General features: G+C 41.8%; 1 protein-coding gene across 8 annotated transcripts in view; it reads right to left on the bottom strand.

Annotated features, from left to right (window-relative positions):
• slc6a9 (solute carrier family 6 member 9) overlaps nucleotides 1–18,333 on the bottom strand; it is an 82,555-nt gene that overhangs the window by 21,306 nt on the left and 42,916 nt on the right. For 6 of the 8 annotated variants that reach the window (XM_021613262.2, XM_021613260.2, XM_021613258.2 and 3 more), the window contains one exon: nucleotides 2,017–2,173. In XM_021613262.2, the coding sequence (XP_021468937.1) occupies nucleotides 2,017–2,173 (157 nt within the window). Of the gene's footprint in view, nucleotides 1–2,016; nucleotides 2,174–5,086; nucleotides 5,162–13,019; nucleotides 13,134–18,333 lie in introns of those variants that run through there. The other 2 variants (XM_036985957.1, XM_036985956.1) reach the window with 2 other exon arrangements.

Raw genomic sequence — 18,333 nt, forward strand, 5'->3', positions numbered from 1 at the left:
ACACAAGTGTAAGGGGATAAAGAATATGTACATAAAGATATATGAATGAGTGATGGTACAGAGCGGCATAGGCAAGATACAGTAGATGGTATTGAGTGCAGTATATACATATGAGATGAGTATGTAAACAAAGTGGCATAGTTAAAGTGGCTAGTGATACATGTATTACATAAAGATGCAGTAGATGATATAGAGTACAGTATATACATAAACATATGAGATGAATAATGTAGGGTATGTAAACATTATATTAGGTAGCATTGTTTAAAGTGGCTAGTGATATATTTTACATCATTTCCCATCAATTCCCATTATTAAAGTGGCTGGAGTTGAGTCAGTGTGTTGGCAGCAGCCACTCAATGTTAGTGGTGGCTGTTTAACAGTCTGATGGCCTTGAGATAGAAGCTGTTTTTCAGTCTCTCGGCCCCAGCTTTGATGCACCTGTACTGACCTCGCCTTCTGGATGATAGCGGGGTGAACAGGCAGTGGCTCGGGTGGTTGTTGTCCTTGATGATCTTTATGGCCTTCCTGTGACATCGGGTGGTGTAGGTGTCCTGGAGGGCAGGTAGTTTGCCCCTGGTGATGCGTTGTGCAGACCTCACTATCCTCTGGAGAGCCTTACGGTTGTGGGCGGAGCAGTTGCCGTACCAGGCGGTGATACAGCCTGACAGGATTCTCTCGATTGTGCATCTGTAGAAGTTTGTGAGTGCTTTTGGTGACAAGCCGAATTTCTTCAGCCTCCTGAGGTTGAAGAGGGACTGCTGCGCCTTCTTCACGATGCTGTCTGTGTGGGTGGACCAATTCAGTTTGTCTGATGTGTATGCCGAGGAACTTAAAACTTACTACCCTCTCCACTACTGTTCCATCGATGTGGATAGGGGGGTGTTCCCTCTGCTGTTTCCTGAAGTCCACAATTATCTCCTTAGTTTTGTTGACGTTGAGTGTGAGGTTATTTTCCTGACACCACACTCTGAGGGCCCTCACCTCCTCCCTGTAGGCCGTCTCGTCGTTGTTGGTAATCAAGCCTACCACTGTTGTGTCGTCCGCAAACTTGATGATTGAGTTGGAGGCGTGCGTGGCCACTCAGTCGTGGGTGAACAGGGAGTACAGGAGAGGGCTCAGAACGCACCCTTGTGGGGCCCCAGTGTTGAGGATCAGCGAGGTGGAAATGTTGTTGCCTACCCTCACCACCTGGGGGCGGCCCGTCAGGAAGTCCAGTACCCAGTTGCACAGGGCGGGGTCGAGACCCAGGGTATTTTCTTAACTCTATTTTCTTAAAACTGCATTGTTGGTTAAGGGCTTGTAAGTAAGCATTTCACGGTAAGGTCTACACTTGTTGTATTCGGCGCATGTGGCAAATTCAATTTGATTTGAGTCCTAAGGAGCATCAGACAGAGAGTGATGCTAAGCGAGGCAGCAATCCTCTGTCTGCTTGATTGGTTTAACAGGGGGCCAATGTATCTGGGGAATAACAACCTCAGTGCTGTAGTCTGAGATCATGGGTTAAAGGAAGGACTGGAGAGTGAAGAGCAGACTGCATGTGTCCCAAATGGCACCCTATTCCCTATATAGTACACTACTAGTGGGTATAGGGTGCCTTTTGGGCTACAGCCCAGGCCACAGCCCAGGCCACAGCCAGCTGATAAAGTCTACTGTGATGTTATTACTGCAGAGCTTTGAGCTACACCAGCCCCCTTGGCTATAATACACAGATATGTGATTGTGTGACCTAATGCACAGGCTACTGTATATGTATGCCCTTCTATGGCGATCCCTGGTCGCAAAATGTATAGAAGACTAAAGCCAACTGTAGGAGTGAATGAGGGGGAATGAAGCCAAGAATAACTTGGATCCATCTGAAACAATGTGAGGAACGTAAACTTAAACTTGAACATACTTGACAACTCTTTCTACTTTGATTGCTTTTCAAAGCACTGCAAAAGGCATTGTGGATAAACTACAATGTATTGCTGTCATTACTACTATATAATCAGTGTGTTGAGTGTGAAGACGTACCTCCTCCATTTCTGTAGCAGAGGTAGGGGAACCTCCATACGTTTCCCAGGCCCACGGCATAGCCCACGCTGGTGAGGATAAACTCTATCTGGTTTCCCCAGTTCCCTCTCCTGGAGTTCTTATCCGTCTTCACAGGTTCTCCTGGAACAGCTCCATTCTAGAACACAAAGAGAGAAGAACATTAGAGATGTTAGAACGTTAGAGAGGAACTGTATCTAGTCTACCTAAGACTGGAGTAGGTAAGCCATTCTCTCAATGTGACACCCAACTCAAATCAACAACAACAAACTCAACAATAGGCCTATTAGACCAACTACATTCAGCTGAATGTAAAGTTCCAGGGTGCACCAATATTGAACACAAACCAGCAAAACAGTGTGCAATCGGCTACTGTGCTAGTGAGTAGACAGTAAACACTATACTGTATTAGATGTCCAATGGTCAGACTAAAACTGCGGACGGCAAAATGAACAAATTATTTCATTCTAGAGTACTTTTTTCCTTTTCTCCAGTTCTAGGCCTAGTTCTGCATGGCATGTTAGAACTCTAAAGTCGAGATGGGCACATTGGAGCGAACTTGATTTAAACTGAAATAACCATTTGTTGTGTGCACAAAATCAACATTTGGTCTTGTAGTCCTGATTTGCAGTTTGCTCCCTCCATCTGTTGGTATCAGATGGTCCTCGTTCTGACTTGACCTCCTCACTAACCCCAGGAGTTGACTACTGAGATTCCATTACGTCTATCTGCCTCTAACTCACACAGCTAGAGCAACACTTGTCCCTTCACATGGCACCACAGAAGCAGTATAACAAATCATTTTATATATTACACTTAATACAACTCCTTCAATTAAATGTTATACTGTAGTAATCATAAATGTGACAAAGGTTTGGATTGCTGTGGGGTTTTGGTGTCTCTTATGGTGTGGCCTGGAGTGCACTGTGGAATGTGCACATTGGTTAACGTGCAGTCATTGTCATGGAAGGCTCAGTACGTGCACACGCACCCACACACCCACACACACACACACACACGTCTGCTTGCTGAGTTCCCTGGGCCGTTGCTCCCAGCAGAGTCGACATCATGCAAGCAGGCAACTTATTCATCAGCAAGAAATTGAAGAAAACCCCCCAGAAAAATCCCATATTTTCATGATTGCCCCATAGTCATCCTTGGAGTCTGATTGCGCCCAAATTTTCTATTTCAAAATAAATGTAACCTTTATTTGAAAATAAATGTAACCTTTTCACAACAATCCCCAACCATTTGGTCTTGAATTGATAACTAAAGAGAGAATAAATACAATATCACCAAACAGAACTCTTACAAATCAACAACATTATTACAGCCAAAATGTTCCTTTAGTAATCTTTGGCTGGCTATTGTGTGAGACGTGTGCACCTGGGCGGGTGCGTGAGAAACAGTGTGTTGAGACTGCTCTCCTCAGCGTGATGTCTGTGTTTGTGTGTGTTGTGTAGAGTGCGATTGTTTTAGGTGCTGAGAGTCTGGAGGAGGCGCACACCTGCTCAGTGCGAGGTGAGGCCAGCTGTACAGCTGAGAGGGCCCAGGGTGGAATGAGAGCCCAGCCAACCCACACAGTACAGCACAAAACACAACAGACAGACTGGGCAACATGTAGCCTGCTGGCCTCCCTCCTCCAGCTCTCCCACCTGTGAGAAGCCAGGTCTTTCAACACATGATCAGTAGGCACGTTTCCACTGACCCAGGTTAATTCGATAAAAGCAATGGTGGCAAAAACAACAACATCACGACATGTGTAGTAGGCCTTATGGAAACGGCAGCTATAGGACACATGTTCTAAAGATCAACAACATTTTTATCCGTTCGACAGGAGTGGATTTTTCTTTATGATGGAAACAGTCTTGTTCCAATAAATTATCATGGCTGAATAATTTTAAAGGTGCGCGGAGCAAGATGTCATAACGTGACTATAAAGCGCCACTCCATATTTAATTATAAACGCCTGCTGCTTGCTAAATACATTTTTTTCAACTATAAAATAATGTTTCTTTGCAGGAATTTTGTCCTGACTTTCAAGAATGCCTGAATTGCATCGTTTTGCTCTTCTGGTTGGCTGCAAGTTTCACATTCCAATTATTTCAGATCTACAGGAGTGTAAGTTTCACCATCCAATTATTTCAGATCTACAGGAGTGTAAGTTTCACTATCCAATTATTTCAGATCTACAGGAGTGTAAGTTTCACTATCCAATTATTTCAGATCTACAGGAGTGTAAGTTTCACTATCCAATTATTTCAGATCTACAGGAGTGTAAGTTTCACTATCCAATTATTTCAGATCTACAGGAGTGTAAGTTTCACCATCCAATTATTTCAGATCTACAGGAGTGTAAGTTTCACTATCCAATTATTTCAGATCTACAGGAGTGTAAGTTTCACCATCCAATTATTTCAGATCTACAGGAGTGTAAGTTTCACCATCCAATTATTTCAGATCTACAGGAGTGTAAGTTTCACCATGGCACGGACCTTGGCGATACATTGGCACAGGATAGTTATTAGAATATAGCAAGTATTAGTAAATTCTTGCATTCTATCCATGCTGGCTTTTGCGGGCTACCTGAGACATGAAACAGGTAGGAGGGCATATACAGGCTGTCGCCAATGTATTATTATGCAATTTGCCTAAATGGATAATGGAAACTCTTCAACCACTTCAGTTTATTCTTTTGGTGTGACATCTGATTTATTGACACAATACAGTTTAATGGAAACACATCGTGGCAATTTGTATGCAAACGTTCGATATCTCGACAGAAAATCCATGGACAAGTTAGTGGAAAAATAGCTAGTGTTTTACCCTAGGATTTTTTTCAGCATCATTGGAAAATGTAGTGGTTGGGTGGTGGGTCGATTGCTATTTGCTAGGGGGGTCTGGGGCATGATGAGGAGCAAGCGGTGGCTGTGCGCTCGTGGCTCTCATTCACACCACTGCCTGCTCTGTGCTACAAATTTGCTTTAACTTGTCACACTAATCTTAAAGGGATAGTGCAAGATTTTGGCAATTAAGTCCTTTTTCTACTTACCCAGAGTCAGATGAACTCATGGATACCATTTTTATGTCTCTGCATCAGGGGTTGAAACCGGTTCAGGGAACAGAACTGAAAACCGAAAAAATACAATTTGTTTTCAAGGAACAGAATCAGAACCGGGAACAAAAGTGATCTACAATGTTCCGGAACATAACCACTATTTTAAAAGCATGGGTTAATAATGTTATTTTACATTCCAGGCAATTTTTTTCAGTTCCACAAAAATTGCAACAAAGCACCTATGCAAAGCCCTCACTCTGTCACTCAGAAACGTATTCCAGTGTCTCTTCAAGCCAAGCCTCCACCTCCTCCTCCACCATCTCTCGCACTCTCCCCACCCGCAAAATTTCAGTAGTCTTGCGCCCTACACTCATCTGTCCAATGCATGTACAGATAATAGCTTGCCCTCTCCATAGCAAGCTGCTCTATTCACACTGATTGGTTAAATAATATAATGTCGAGCTAAATAAAAAAAAAATTGGGTTTGAACCGGTTCAGAACTTTATTTTGCTGGTCGAAACAGCTCTGCGTGCAGTTTGACGGAAATTGAAGGCAGTTTCGTGAGCCATTTAGCATGCTAGCTGTTCCCAAAGACTTCCAGTCTTTGTGCTAATGGTAGTTAGCAACTTCTTTCAAACTGCATGCTGAGACATGAAAATTGTATCCATGAGTTCACCTGGCAAGTATAAATAGGCTTAATTAAGACATTTTCGCATTATCCTTTTAAAAGGGTGTCTCGGCAAATATGTTTGAAAAACATTTTTTATTTATTTTTTTATTAAATTATATTTTTGGGGAGTAACAATTAAGCAGTGGCGGGCCTGTTGGCAACTCATAGTTTACTCATAGCAACAAACTCAGCAAATAAAACAGACTGAACTTTGACTTTACATGTTCCATCTTGGCTTGAATGTTGAGTAAGTTAGAATTTTGTCTGCAATGTAGCCAGCATTCTAATATATTTCAATAGTTTTATGATTAGCCAATGTCATAATGTAGTTATTTTGTTAAATACTTCTCCCTATTATCTTAAATGTTATTTTTTCAAAGCCATTTTACCTGTCATGCTAGCTGTTCAGTCCGATCCGATTCACAAATCATGGGAATTTAATCGTGCCATGTAGACATTGCCTCCATCCAAGGCACGTGTTGCTTGTCAACCCCCTGGACTTGTCCCGGCTAAATCCAATGTCCGAGACTTGCTAGCAAACGCTTGTGCTATAAAACTAAATAAATACTGCACTCTGACCCATTTGCTAGATTCATGATAGATTCATGAAAGCAGTGTTAGACAAAGCACGGAAAGTGAACTACAAAACTTGATGGATCTTTAAAGGGATTTGCAGTTGCATGCTAGCATCTGAAATAACTTACTCATCTTTTAATCCAGTGGTTCCCAACCTTTTCCGGTTACTGTCCCACTAACTGAATTTTGCTCCGCCCGGAGTACCCCTGAAGTACCACCTCATGTACATTTTACCAGTAGGCCTATGGTTTCATGAGTCCTCTCAAGTACCCCTTGTACCCCTGGTTGGGAACTACTGCTTAAATCAAGCATTGATAGGACTTTTTTCAATGCATTAGAGTTTGGAAAACTATTGGAAAACTATGGAATTAAAATTATTCCTAGAATTTGCTCTATTCCGACTCCTCTCCACTCCACTATCTGTTCCGATACTCTCTCTCCAAGCTGTCTCTCTGGCTTGGCTACTTGCATCCCAAATGTCCCCCTATTCCCTAAACCATATGGGTCTTGGTCAAAAGAAGAGCACCAAATAGTGCCATTTGGTCTATTGCTCTGGATGCTGGCTGTCCAGTGTTTAGGCCAGTGGTGTGTACTCCCTGGAGCACCTTGCTTGGTAAGTCACTGCAGTGAACAGCACAGCACAGAGCAGACAGACCGCCCCATTCAGCTCCACACACTCAGCCCCATCTCTTCCCTTCCCATCCACATCGCACGCCCAGCTGGGCCCATCTGCCCTTTACGTAAGATGCACACATGGTCAGGCCATAGCCCTTCTCTCTCCATCTCTCTGAGGGGCCCTTCCAAATCAGTGGACCCAACCTAACTCCCAACACCCTGCCCTCTTCTAGCGCACTGCACACAGGTGCACCGCAAGAGAGAGAAAGGAAGGGGAAAGAGAAAAATAGAAGGGGGAAAGAGGGAAAGAGACAGGTTTTGAAATCGTGCAAGGAAGTGCGAAAGGGTGAGTGAGCTCAAAGTTTATGTAAAGAGGATTCCCATTCCCAAGACTTGGGCAAATACTGTATATATACAGTACCAGTCAAAAGTTTGGATACACCTACTCATTCCAGGGTTTTTCTTTATTTTCATTATTTTCTACATTGTAGAATAATAGTGAAGACATCACAACTATTAAATAACAAATATGAAATCATGTAGTAACCAGATCTCAAATATCTCAAATGGGATCTCAAATGGGTCCATTTGAATGTGGGTCATTTGGTGCAAACATGGCTTATTGACTTGTCATGTTTAACGCAGTGATTTTAGTTCTGGTGAAAGATCATTTACAAGATAACCAAATTCATTTTATTAAACCTGCCTGGGTCTTGGTCCACATCTGACTAAAACACACAGACCTACCATACCAGCTAATTTGATGGAGTGGCACACACCTAACAAAGCATGGCCAATGACATCTGCGACCTTGTCAAATCAAATCAAATCAAATTTTATTTGTCACATACACATGGTTAGCAGATGTTAATGGGAGTGTAGCGAAATGCTTGTGCTTCTAGTTCCGACAATGCAGTAATAACCAACAAGTAATCTAACTAACAATACCAAAACTACTGTCTTATACACAGTGTAAGGGGATAGACATGCTCCATCTCCACTTGATTGTAAACCCAACCTAGGGCTTGACAGGACTCCCAGAGAAGCAGTCTAATATTACAGTACACACAGTATAGTAGAGACTAAAATACAGAATTTTGGACAGAGACATGGACCAAGACAAAAAGGGAGAACCAAAGCTCCTGATAATACTACAGTATATTGGTATTAATCGCTGCCTGGCGCTGTTGCCCATCTTCATTACTGCCTGCTGTTATTGTGAAGTTCCAGCCTACGAGGCCTGCTAGCAACCCAAAGCTCCCTGGCATTTACTGACCGTTCCTGCGTGCAGCCTCACTAGGCATGCAACCAGCACAAGCCATTATGTAGCCTACCGAGCCTGGATGAGCAGCACTATTCCCAAGAATGTGTCTGTTTACTTGCCTGAGAGTGAGACATGGCAAGTTTTGCCTGAACTTTGTTTGTCGTGCAAAGCACTGTGCAAAGGACTGGCCCAAATGACTGAGTTTTAGGCAATAAACTACAGTACAAGGATACAACTCAATGATCAGATCAGCAAAGGAGAAATTCTGTAGAGGAGATTGAGAGAAGGAAAACAAAACTGAGTTTTACACTACTATGTATAAGTGACTTTTTAGCACTGCACAATTTCCCGTTGCACTGTACATGGAGGGAGATTGTGCGTGTTCACTTATCGTAGCTGAGTACACACAGGCCAGGGGACCTTAAGACACTTCTGCACATGTACTCCAGCACCTGATTCACACAGCTAGTTACCTCCTGTTGCACCACTATTACTGGGAATTGTAGACTCCTGACCATACCTGAATGAACAGGGTGGGAAGCAACCTAGCGATTAAGAGTGTTGGGGCAGTAACCAAAAGGACTGGTTTGAATCCCCGAGCCGGCAAAGTGAAAAATCTTCCGTTCAGTCCTTTTGGTTACTGCCCCAACACTCTTAATCGCTAGGTTGCTTCCCACCCTGTTCATTCAGGTATGGTCAGGAGTCTACAATTCCCAGTAATAGTGGTGCAATAGGAGGTAACTAGCTGTGTGAATCAGGTGCTGGAGTACATGTGCAGAAGTGTCTTAAGGTCCCCTGGCCTGTGTGTACTCAGCTACGATAATTGAACACACAGTTAACCCCCAACAACAACAACAACAACAACAACTGCTCCCTGGGCACCAATAATGTTGATTAAGACAGCCTCCTGCCCCTGCCTCTCTGATTGAGAGGGGTTGGGTTAAATGCAAAATACACATTTTGGTTGAATACTTTCAGTTATGCAACTGACTAGGTATCCCCTTTCCTCTCATTACTATCAAATCAGTCTATGGGCCTATGTACAGTAGATCTTGTTTTATGGATTCTTATTCAGCTCTTGGGCCTGGTCTTGTAAATATAGTTTTTAAGTTATGTGCTCAGGACTTGCTTGGCTGCCCTGGTGTTATGCAGTAGTGTTGAAAGTGCAAGTCAGAAGGAGCACAATATATCACAAAAGAAGTACAAAAAAATGCTATCACAGTTGCATTTAACCTGGCCAGTGCACTTGTCTCTGCATGTGGGCTATAGTAAACTGCTGGTGAGATGATTACTCAAACGGCTTAAGAATAGGCCTTGCCTATGATCTGTGTCACCATCACATGCTAAGACAACCATCAGACAAGGCATTGAGGCTTAGCAGCCCATAGAACACATGTATAGCAGCTCTCTGACAATCCTCACCAACCAATAGTATTTCACTGACCCCATTCTTAAATAAAGAGATAAGAAAGGAGTGATAGAAGGAAGCGTCGATGGAGGGAATGTGCTCTGTCAGCACTTCTAAAAGGGCCTGAAGACATCTGTTCAAACCAAACATAAAGGTTAGAACAGTCATCTGATCCTTCAGTAGGAGGTAGGTCACCTAGTATTCAGCCACTGGTCTGACATGATCCTCAACAGGGGGAGGGGCAGATTCCAACAAAACAATTCAAAACAATTATATATTTGCAGAGGGTGATCAAAAAGTACATTTAAATCAACTTTGTTCAGGTAAAACAATAGATAAAATAAAGTTGTTTAACTAGAAAAAATCCTCGGGTTTAAAGTTACAAGGTACTTATGTTGCCTAGCGATTCATCCTGAATTTAATTCCGCTGCTCCATCGATCGCTCTATACATCAGTCTGAACCTACCATCCTAGAAGTTGTTTGTGCTGACATCAAAATGAGGTGATTCATTATTTGTGTAGTAGGCCAGCTCTGGTCCAACCCATCGGTTTCTGGGGCTAATCAGAACGGTGTGAATTTGTTTGCATTCGACAAGTCGTCGGGGAGGAAGCAAATCCAGACTCATTGTGTAGAAGAAATGTTAGTGGGCGTGGCATTTTGCTGGAGCGAAGGGTAGCCAGTCAAACTCCTGTCCACCAATTTTAACAAGCATTTTAGTTTAAAAACAAAACATGTATGTGACTATTGGTTTTAAAGTTTTTCAATACAAAGTGTAAATCTTTTGCATTATTGCCCAGAAGCAAAAACTCTTCCACTGTAAGAACACCCTCCCAACAAATCTAACATTGGAAATGAAGTAGCCTAACACTCCTTCCACCAACCATTCTATCGGAGTTTGAATATCATTTGAAAATAACTGAAGCTGACAAAAGACCAGGTTGTTTAAATCAAACAAAACCAAGAGTGATTTGATCATTGGAAGCTGAAAATAATTTCAGTAACAATCATTTAGTGGCACACGTAGATACCCTTGTTAACGAACAACAATTTAACAATAATTTTAAACGGAAAATTGGTGCGTGCATATGTATTCACCCCCTTTGCTATGAAGCCCCTAAATAAGAGCTGGTGCAATCAATTACCTTCAGAAGTCACATAATTAGTTAAATAAAGTCCACATGTGTGCAATCTAAGTGTCACATGATCTGTCACACGATCTCAGTATATATACACCTGTTCTCAAAGGCCCCAGATTCTACAACACCACTAAGCAAGGGGCACCACCAAGCAAGCAGCACCATGAAGACCAAGGAGCTCTCAAAACAGGTCAGGGACAAAGTTGTGGATAAGTACAGATCAGGGTTGGGTTATAAAAAAATATCAGAAACTTTGAAAATCCCATGGAGCACCTTTAAATTCATTATCAAAAAATGTAAAGAATATGGCACCACAACAAACCTGCCAAGGGAAGGCCGCCCACCAAAACTCACAGACCAGGCAAGGAGGGCATTAATCAGAGAGGCAACAAAGAGACCAAAGATAACACTGAAGGAGCTGCAAAGCCCCACAGCGGAGATTGTAGTATATGTCCATTGGACCACTTTAAGCCATACACTCCACAGAGCTGGGCTTTACAGAAGAATGGGCAGAAAAAAGCCATTGCTTAAAGAAAAAAATAAGCAAACACGTTTGGTTTTTGCCAAAAGGAGACTCCGCAAATATATGGAAGAAGGTACTCTGGTTAGATGAGACTAAAATTGATATTTTTGGCCATCAAGGAAAATGCTATTTCTGGCGCAAACCCAACACCTCTCATCACCCCAAGAACACCATCACCCCAAGAACACCATCATGCTGTGGGGATGTTTTTCATCGGCAGGGACTGGGAATCTGGTTAGAATTTAAGGAATGATGGATGGCGTTAAATACAGGGAAATTCTTGAGGGAAACCTGTTTCAGTCTTCAAGAGATTTGAGACTGGGACGGAGGTTCACCTTCCAGAAGGACAATGACCCTAAGCATCCTGCTAAAGCAACACTCGAGTGGTTTAAGAGGAAACATTTAAATGTCTTGGAATGGCCTAGTCAAAGCCCAGACCTCAATCCAATTGAGGATCTGTGGTATGACTTAAAGATTGCTGAACACCAGCAGAAGTCATCCAACTTGAAGGAGCTGGAGCAGTTTTGACTTGAAGAATAGGAAAAAATCCTAGTGGCTAGATGTGCCAAGCTTATAGAGACATACCCCAAGAGACTTGGTGGCTCTACAAAGTATTCACTTTGGGGAGGTGAATAGTTATGCACGCTCAAGTTTTCCGTTTTTTTGTCTTATTTCTTGTTTGTTTCACAATAAAACTTTTTTTTTTGCATTTTCAAAGTGCTAGGCATGTTGTGTAAATCAAATGATACCAACCCCTCCAAAATCTATTTTAATTCCAGGTTGTAAGGCAACAAAATAGGAAAAATGCCAAGGGGGTGAATACTTTCACAAGCCACTGCAACTAACGTCACCTTGGGATTAAACAAGGGTGGGTTCAGTTCTACTCAACTGTAATTAAATAGACCCGGGTCCTCAAAGGCTGCATTATAAAATGTCTGTGAGGTGAAAGTAATTCCACTAAAGACAGCGAGACTGTGGCTTCTCACCCGGCTAGCGGAGGCCCACATTCCTCCAAATCCCATTGGGCATCGTTTGAATACCTACTTTCCATGGTTGATTAATAAAGTGTAATGGTGAGTTGTCAGGAAAGACGGGAAAGTTAGGCACAATCACAGCAGACGGATGGCTACGATGGCCTCCCAGAAGGTTACATCTCTGGGTTACATCACTCAAACAGTGCGTACAGTCACAATCATATCAAGTTCCCCTGGCTAGCTAGCTGGAAGACATGATCCTATAGTATGCATCATGGCCAGCAAAACATAAATTTCCAGTTTCCACTGTTGAAATAGGCCTATGTTTAGAATATTTGAGATAGAGCTTTAAAACATATTGAAAGTCATATCTTCTCATATTGAATTTGAAATTGTGTATCCATTTTTTATATAAAAACATTAAATCAAATTATTTGATCATTCATTTTCCCCCCAAAAGCAACAAATTGAATTTGAAAACAAAAACAAGCAATATGCGAGATATTAGGTAGGCTAAATAGTCTGCCATCTCAAATCTAAACAACTAGCATATAATAAACAAATATACAATTCAACCCAATATCCAATCACAAAAACACAAACTGTTTCCCACTTCTTAATCAGATAAAAAACTGCAACAATTGTAGGCCAAAAATATCGAAAATATTGAAAGGGTAGACAAATACAAATACAAATTCTACCTTTAGTCTGAATTTTTAAGGCCGCCAAATACATCATCAAAACACTGAAAACGCCTTACCTTTGAGATTTCCATTGTAAATGTTGGTCACATACCCCTTTCCCAGCGCTGATGCAACTTGAGGATCTGACTGATACTTACTGTAGGGAGTGTCTGGGGGAGCAGTAGGAGTGGTTTCCAAGTCAGAAACCAAGAGCTGCGCAAAACAGCCAGTGAGTAACACATCCTTACACAACAATAATTATGCGTACTTAGAAGCAGAACAATATTTCAAGTTGAACAAAAATGTACCTCCTTGATTGGTTTTCCTAAATATTTTTAAGTGGCTTGGCATGTATGCTGCCCTTTTAATACAGGGTGAAACCCGTAATGGCATAGAAGAACCAATATAAATGTAATTATTTGTATGTTTAGGCTAAATGTGTTGGGAAAAACACAGGATTTGACATAAAAATGCAAGATCAACGGCAAAAGAGGAATTGCCTTGCTAGTTGACAATGTTAGTAGTTAAGCTACCACTAGTCTCCTACTGCCAGTCTCTGTAGGCTATTGAGACCCTGGTTCCATTACCACCTTCATGCTCATAATAATCACATCATAAGTTAATATTAATAGGATCATGTTCAAATCCAATAACTGGGCGGATTTTTGCAGATAAAACAAAAGGATTGCAAGGTTGAAAGCTACTGACGCTCATACAGAAACAACTGCCAGCGCTGATTTGTGCAGACAACCAGGTCTAGCTTCAGCCACGCGGTTCGCTTAACTAGATCATTCAATTAGTGTGCACTGTGCATGGCTGTTAAGTGATGCGGGAGACTAGCCCGCGGAGCCATTGGCCAACGCAAGCTGTTCACCTGACCCTCGATCCCCCAATCACACACACAGAAAACCAACCGCACACACTCGCAGAATCACTTAAGCATACACAAATAGACACACACACCTCATCCCCACAACCTTATCCTCTCTCATCCCCAAATCCATCGCTCTCTCTTCCTGACAAAAACATCAAATATATCATGAACTCTGACAATTCACCCAGCAATACCTCTGAACCCCATCCCAGTTGGCAGAGAAGTTAGCTACATGTAACTGGCCTTACCGCTCAACCACGAATGAGCATTATTCTTTGGTCTTCATTGGACTGTATAGTTTTGAGCTACAGTACACTTTAAAAACAGACATCCCATGCTGTTCCAGAATACTGACAATGTACAGTAGACAGATTTTACGGTGGGTATTATTACTACATGGGTCTATCAAGATCTGCACCAATTACTTTTCTAAAATATCTTCAGACAACTGCATCCTAGATGTGTAGCACAATCTTTTGTAAAGATGTTTAGTTGAGAGATATGAGCATTCAACTCAAAAAGCAAGTTGAGGAGAGGGAGACTTCTCATTCTATGCTTTTGCCTTCCGTTCATGACAGTCCCAAATCTGAGGACTAATTTGTTTCTTCCAAGCCGTGCTCCCTGTCTCCTGGGCATGGTCTGTCAGGTCATGAACAACACTGCACTGTAGATCAAGACACTGAGCTGTGGTAGAGGAGTCATGAAACTGTCCTGTATATGCTACTAAGTCCCTATGCCATTTACACAGAACCTTACCTGCCAAAGTATGTGTCCCAAATGGTACCCTATTGCCTATGGGCCCTGAACCAATGAAGTGCACTACATAGGGAATAGGGTGCCATTTGGTACATACACAATGCTTCAAAAAGGTCCAAAGCCTGAGGAAATACACGTTCACACACACTGTTGTTGAACATATTAAACCTTGCTCTTTAATGTCTGCACCAAACATTTGAATACGTTCTGAACGGTCTAATCTGAAGTAAAGACCTACGTTTTGACAACGGTCCTCAGTGGTAAACTGTAAAGAGTAAAGTGTGATTAATCCCTTTAAGGGCCAGCCACATATACAGAAGAAGTAAAATCACATCAAAGTTTATTGGTCGTGTATACAGATTTGCAGGTTTTATCGCAGGTGCAGCAAAATTGTGTTTCTAACTACAACAGTGCAGTAATAAAAAACATACACATAATCCAGAAAAATAACACAATTAGTTATACATGATGAGCCATGACTAGATTACAGCATTTACAGTGCCTGGCAAAAGTATTCACCCCCCTTGGCATTTTTCCTATTTTGTTTTCTTACAACCTGGAATTAAAATGGATTTTGTTTTTTTTGTGTCATTTGATTTACACAACATGCCTGCCACTTTGAAGATGCAAAATATTTCTTATTTTGAAACAAACAAGACAAAAAAACGGAAAACTTGAGCGTGTAAAACTATTCAACCCCCCAAAGTGAATACAAAGTGAATACTTTGTACTTTGGATTGAGGTCTGGGCTTTCACTAGACCATTCCAAGACATTTAAAACTTCTTATGGAGGTGGTCCCTGCACAGGGATAGCTCAGCGGAAATTTCAGAGCGCCACCTATAGTATTTTACTTAGTACTCGTTAAATCTCAAACTTTCATTAAAACACACATGCAAGGTACTGAATTAAAGCTACACTCGTTGTGAATCTAGCCACCAAGTCAGATTTGTAAAATGCTTTTCGGCGAAAGCATGAGAAGCTATTATCTGATAGCATGCACCCCCAAAATACCAGCACGACACGTAAACAACAGATTTTGCGGTAGCCGGCGCTACCCAAAACGCAGAAATAAAATATAAAACATTCATTACCTTGGACGAGCTTCTTTGTTGGTACTCCTATATGTCCCATAAACATCACAATTGGGTCTTTTTCCCGATTAAATCCGTCATTGTTTACGGGTAGCATTTACGGCTAGCATTTACGGGTAACATTTACAAATCACTTCAAACAACGTTTCTAAACCAACTTTAGGTATTAATAAACGTTAATGATGTATCAAATTGATCACGGGGCGATCTGTATTCGATAGCAGCAAGTCTGGAAAACATCGTCCATTTTTTCAGTTTCACAACATACTGTGGTGCGCCAGAAGAAGGGAGGGGTCTATTCGTGTTGTAACCAGGAATAAATGATTCTATTGATAGCAATGGTGACATCATGTGGAAGCTGTAGGCGTTTACAGGGGGTTCGCATATATTTTCTCTCGTCTTAAACAATTCATTGAATGGCAGACGAATATTTTTGTTTTTGGTAAACAGTTTTACCAGGGATTTTTACTCCTAAACACGTTCTGTTATAGCCACAGACCCGATTTAACCAGTTTTAGAAACTTCAGAGTGTTTTCTATCCACACATACTTATCATATGCATATACTATATTCCTGGCATGAGTAGCAGGACTTTGAAATGTTGCGCGATTTTTAACAAAAAGCTGCGAAAATTCGCATCATCCATAACAGTTATTAAATGTTTCCCCTTAAACCACGAGTGTTACTTTAGCAGTATGCTTAGGGTCATTGTCCTGCTGGAAGGTGAACCTCCGTCCCAGTCTCAAATCTCTGGAAGACTGAAACAGGCTTCCCGCAATAATTTCCCTGTATTTAGCGGCATCCATCCTTCCTTCAATTCTGACCAGTTTCCCAGTCCCTGTCTGTTATGCACGTGAGTGAGGACCCAAAAGCGGTTTAACAAAAACAGAGTCCTTTAATGTCAAAACACAAATGAAACATAAAGTCCTTCTGAAAATCACAGAAGAGTTCCCCTTCTAGCAGCAGAGGAGAATAGCTGGGTTAGAGTCCCCTTCTAGCAGCAGAGGAGAATAGCTGGGTTGTAGAGGACAGAGGTACCTGATCACACGTAGCCTCAGATGAACAGGCAGATTCCGACAGGACAGGACAAGGTTGAAGCAAACGAGACGATAGTTTGGTTCTGGCATGAGAAACTCAAACGAGAATCTGACAAAGACAGAAGCAGGAACAGAGAGAGAAATAGAGACCTAATCAGAGGGAAAAAAGGGAACAGGTGGGAAAAGGGTGAACGAGGTAGTTAGAGAAGATGAGGAGCAGCTGGGGGAAGGAGGGGAAGAGAAGGTAACCTAATACGACCAGCAGAGGGAGACGGAGTGAAGAGAAAGAACAGGAACAAGACATAATATGACAATACATGACACTGTCGATGAAAAACATCCCCACAGCATGATGCTTCCACCACCATGCTTCACTGTGAGGATGGTGTTCTTGGGGTGATGAGAAGTGTTGGTTTTGCACCAGAAATATAATTTTCCTTGATGGCCAAAAATATAATTTTAGTCTCATCTCATCTAACCAGAGTTCTTTTTTACACCTTTATTTAATCTTTATTTAACTAGGCAAGTCAGTAAAGAACACATTCTTATTTTCAATGACGGCCTAGAAACGGTGAGTTAACTGCCTCGTTCAGGGGCAGAACGACAGATTTTCACCTTGTCAGCTCGGGGGATCCAATCTTGCAACCTCACAGTTAACTAGTCCAACGCAATAACGACCTGCCTCTCTCTCGTTGCACTCCACAAGGAGACTGCCTGTTACGCAAATGCAGTAAGCCAAGGTAAGTTGCTAGCTAGCATTAAACGTATCTTATAAAAAAACAATCAATCATAATCACTAGTTAACTACACATGGTTGATGATATTACTAGATATTATCTAGCGTGTCCTGCGTTGCATTTATCTGACTGAGCATACAAGCATACAAGTCTCTGAAGTATCTGTCTGAGCTGTGGTAGGCAGAAGCAGGCGCGTAAACATTCATTCAAACAGCACTCTCGTGCGTTTTGCCAGCAGCTCTTCGTTGTGCGTCAGCTCTTCGTTGCGCTGTTTATGACTTCAAGCCTATCAACTCCCGAGATGAGGCTGGTGTAACCGAAGTGAAATGGCTGGCTAGTTAGCGCGCGCTACTCACTCTGAGCCTTGGGGTGGTTGTTTCCCTTGCTCTGCATGGGTAACGCTGCTTCGATGTGGTGGCTGTTGTCGTTGTGTTGCTGGTTTGAGCCCAGGGAGGAGCGAGGAGAGGGACGGAAGCTGTACTGTTACACTGGCAATACTAAAGTGACTATAAGAACTACCAATAGTCAACGGTTAATTAAATACAAAATGGTATAGAGGGAAATAGTCCTATAATTGCTATAATAACTACAACCTAAAACTTATTACCTGGGAATATTGAAGACTCATGTTAAAAGGAACCACCAGCTTTCATATGTTCTCATGTTCTGAGCAAGGAACGTTAACGTTAGCTTTCTTACATAGTACATATTGCACTTTACTTTCTTCTCCAACACTTTGTTTTTGCATTATTTAAACCAAATTGAACATGTTTCATTATTTACTTGAGGCTAAATTCATTTTATTGATGTGTTATATTAAGTTAAAATAAGTGTTCATTCAGTATTGTTGTAATTGTCATTATTACAAATACATTAAAAAAAATAATTTAAGACT

This window comes from Oncorhynchus mykiss, chromosome 8 (genome assembly GCF_013265735.2).
Source record: "Oncorhynchus mykiss isolate Arlee chromosome 8, USDA_OmykA_1.1, whole genome shotgun sequence".
NCBI lineage: Eukaryota > Metazoa > Chordata > Actinopteri > Salmoniformes > Salmonidae > Oncorhynchus > Oncorhynchus mykiss.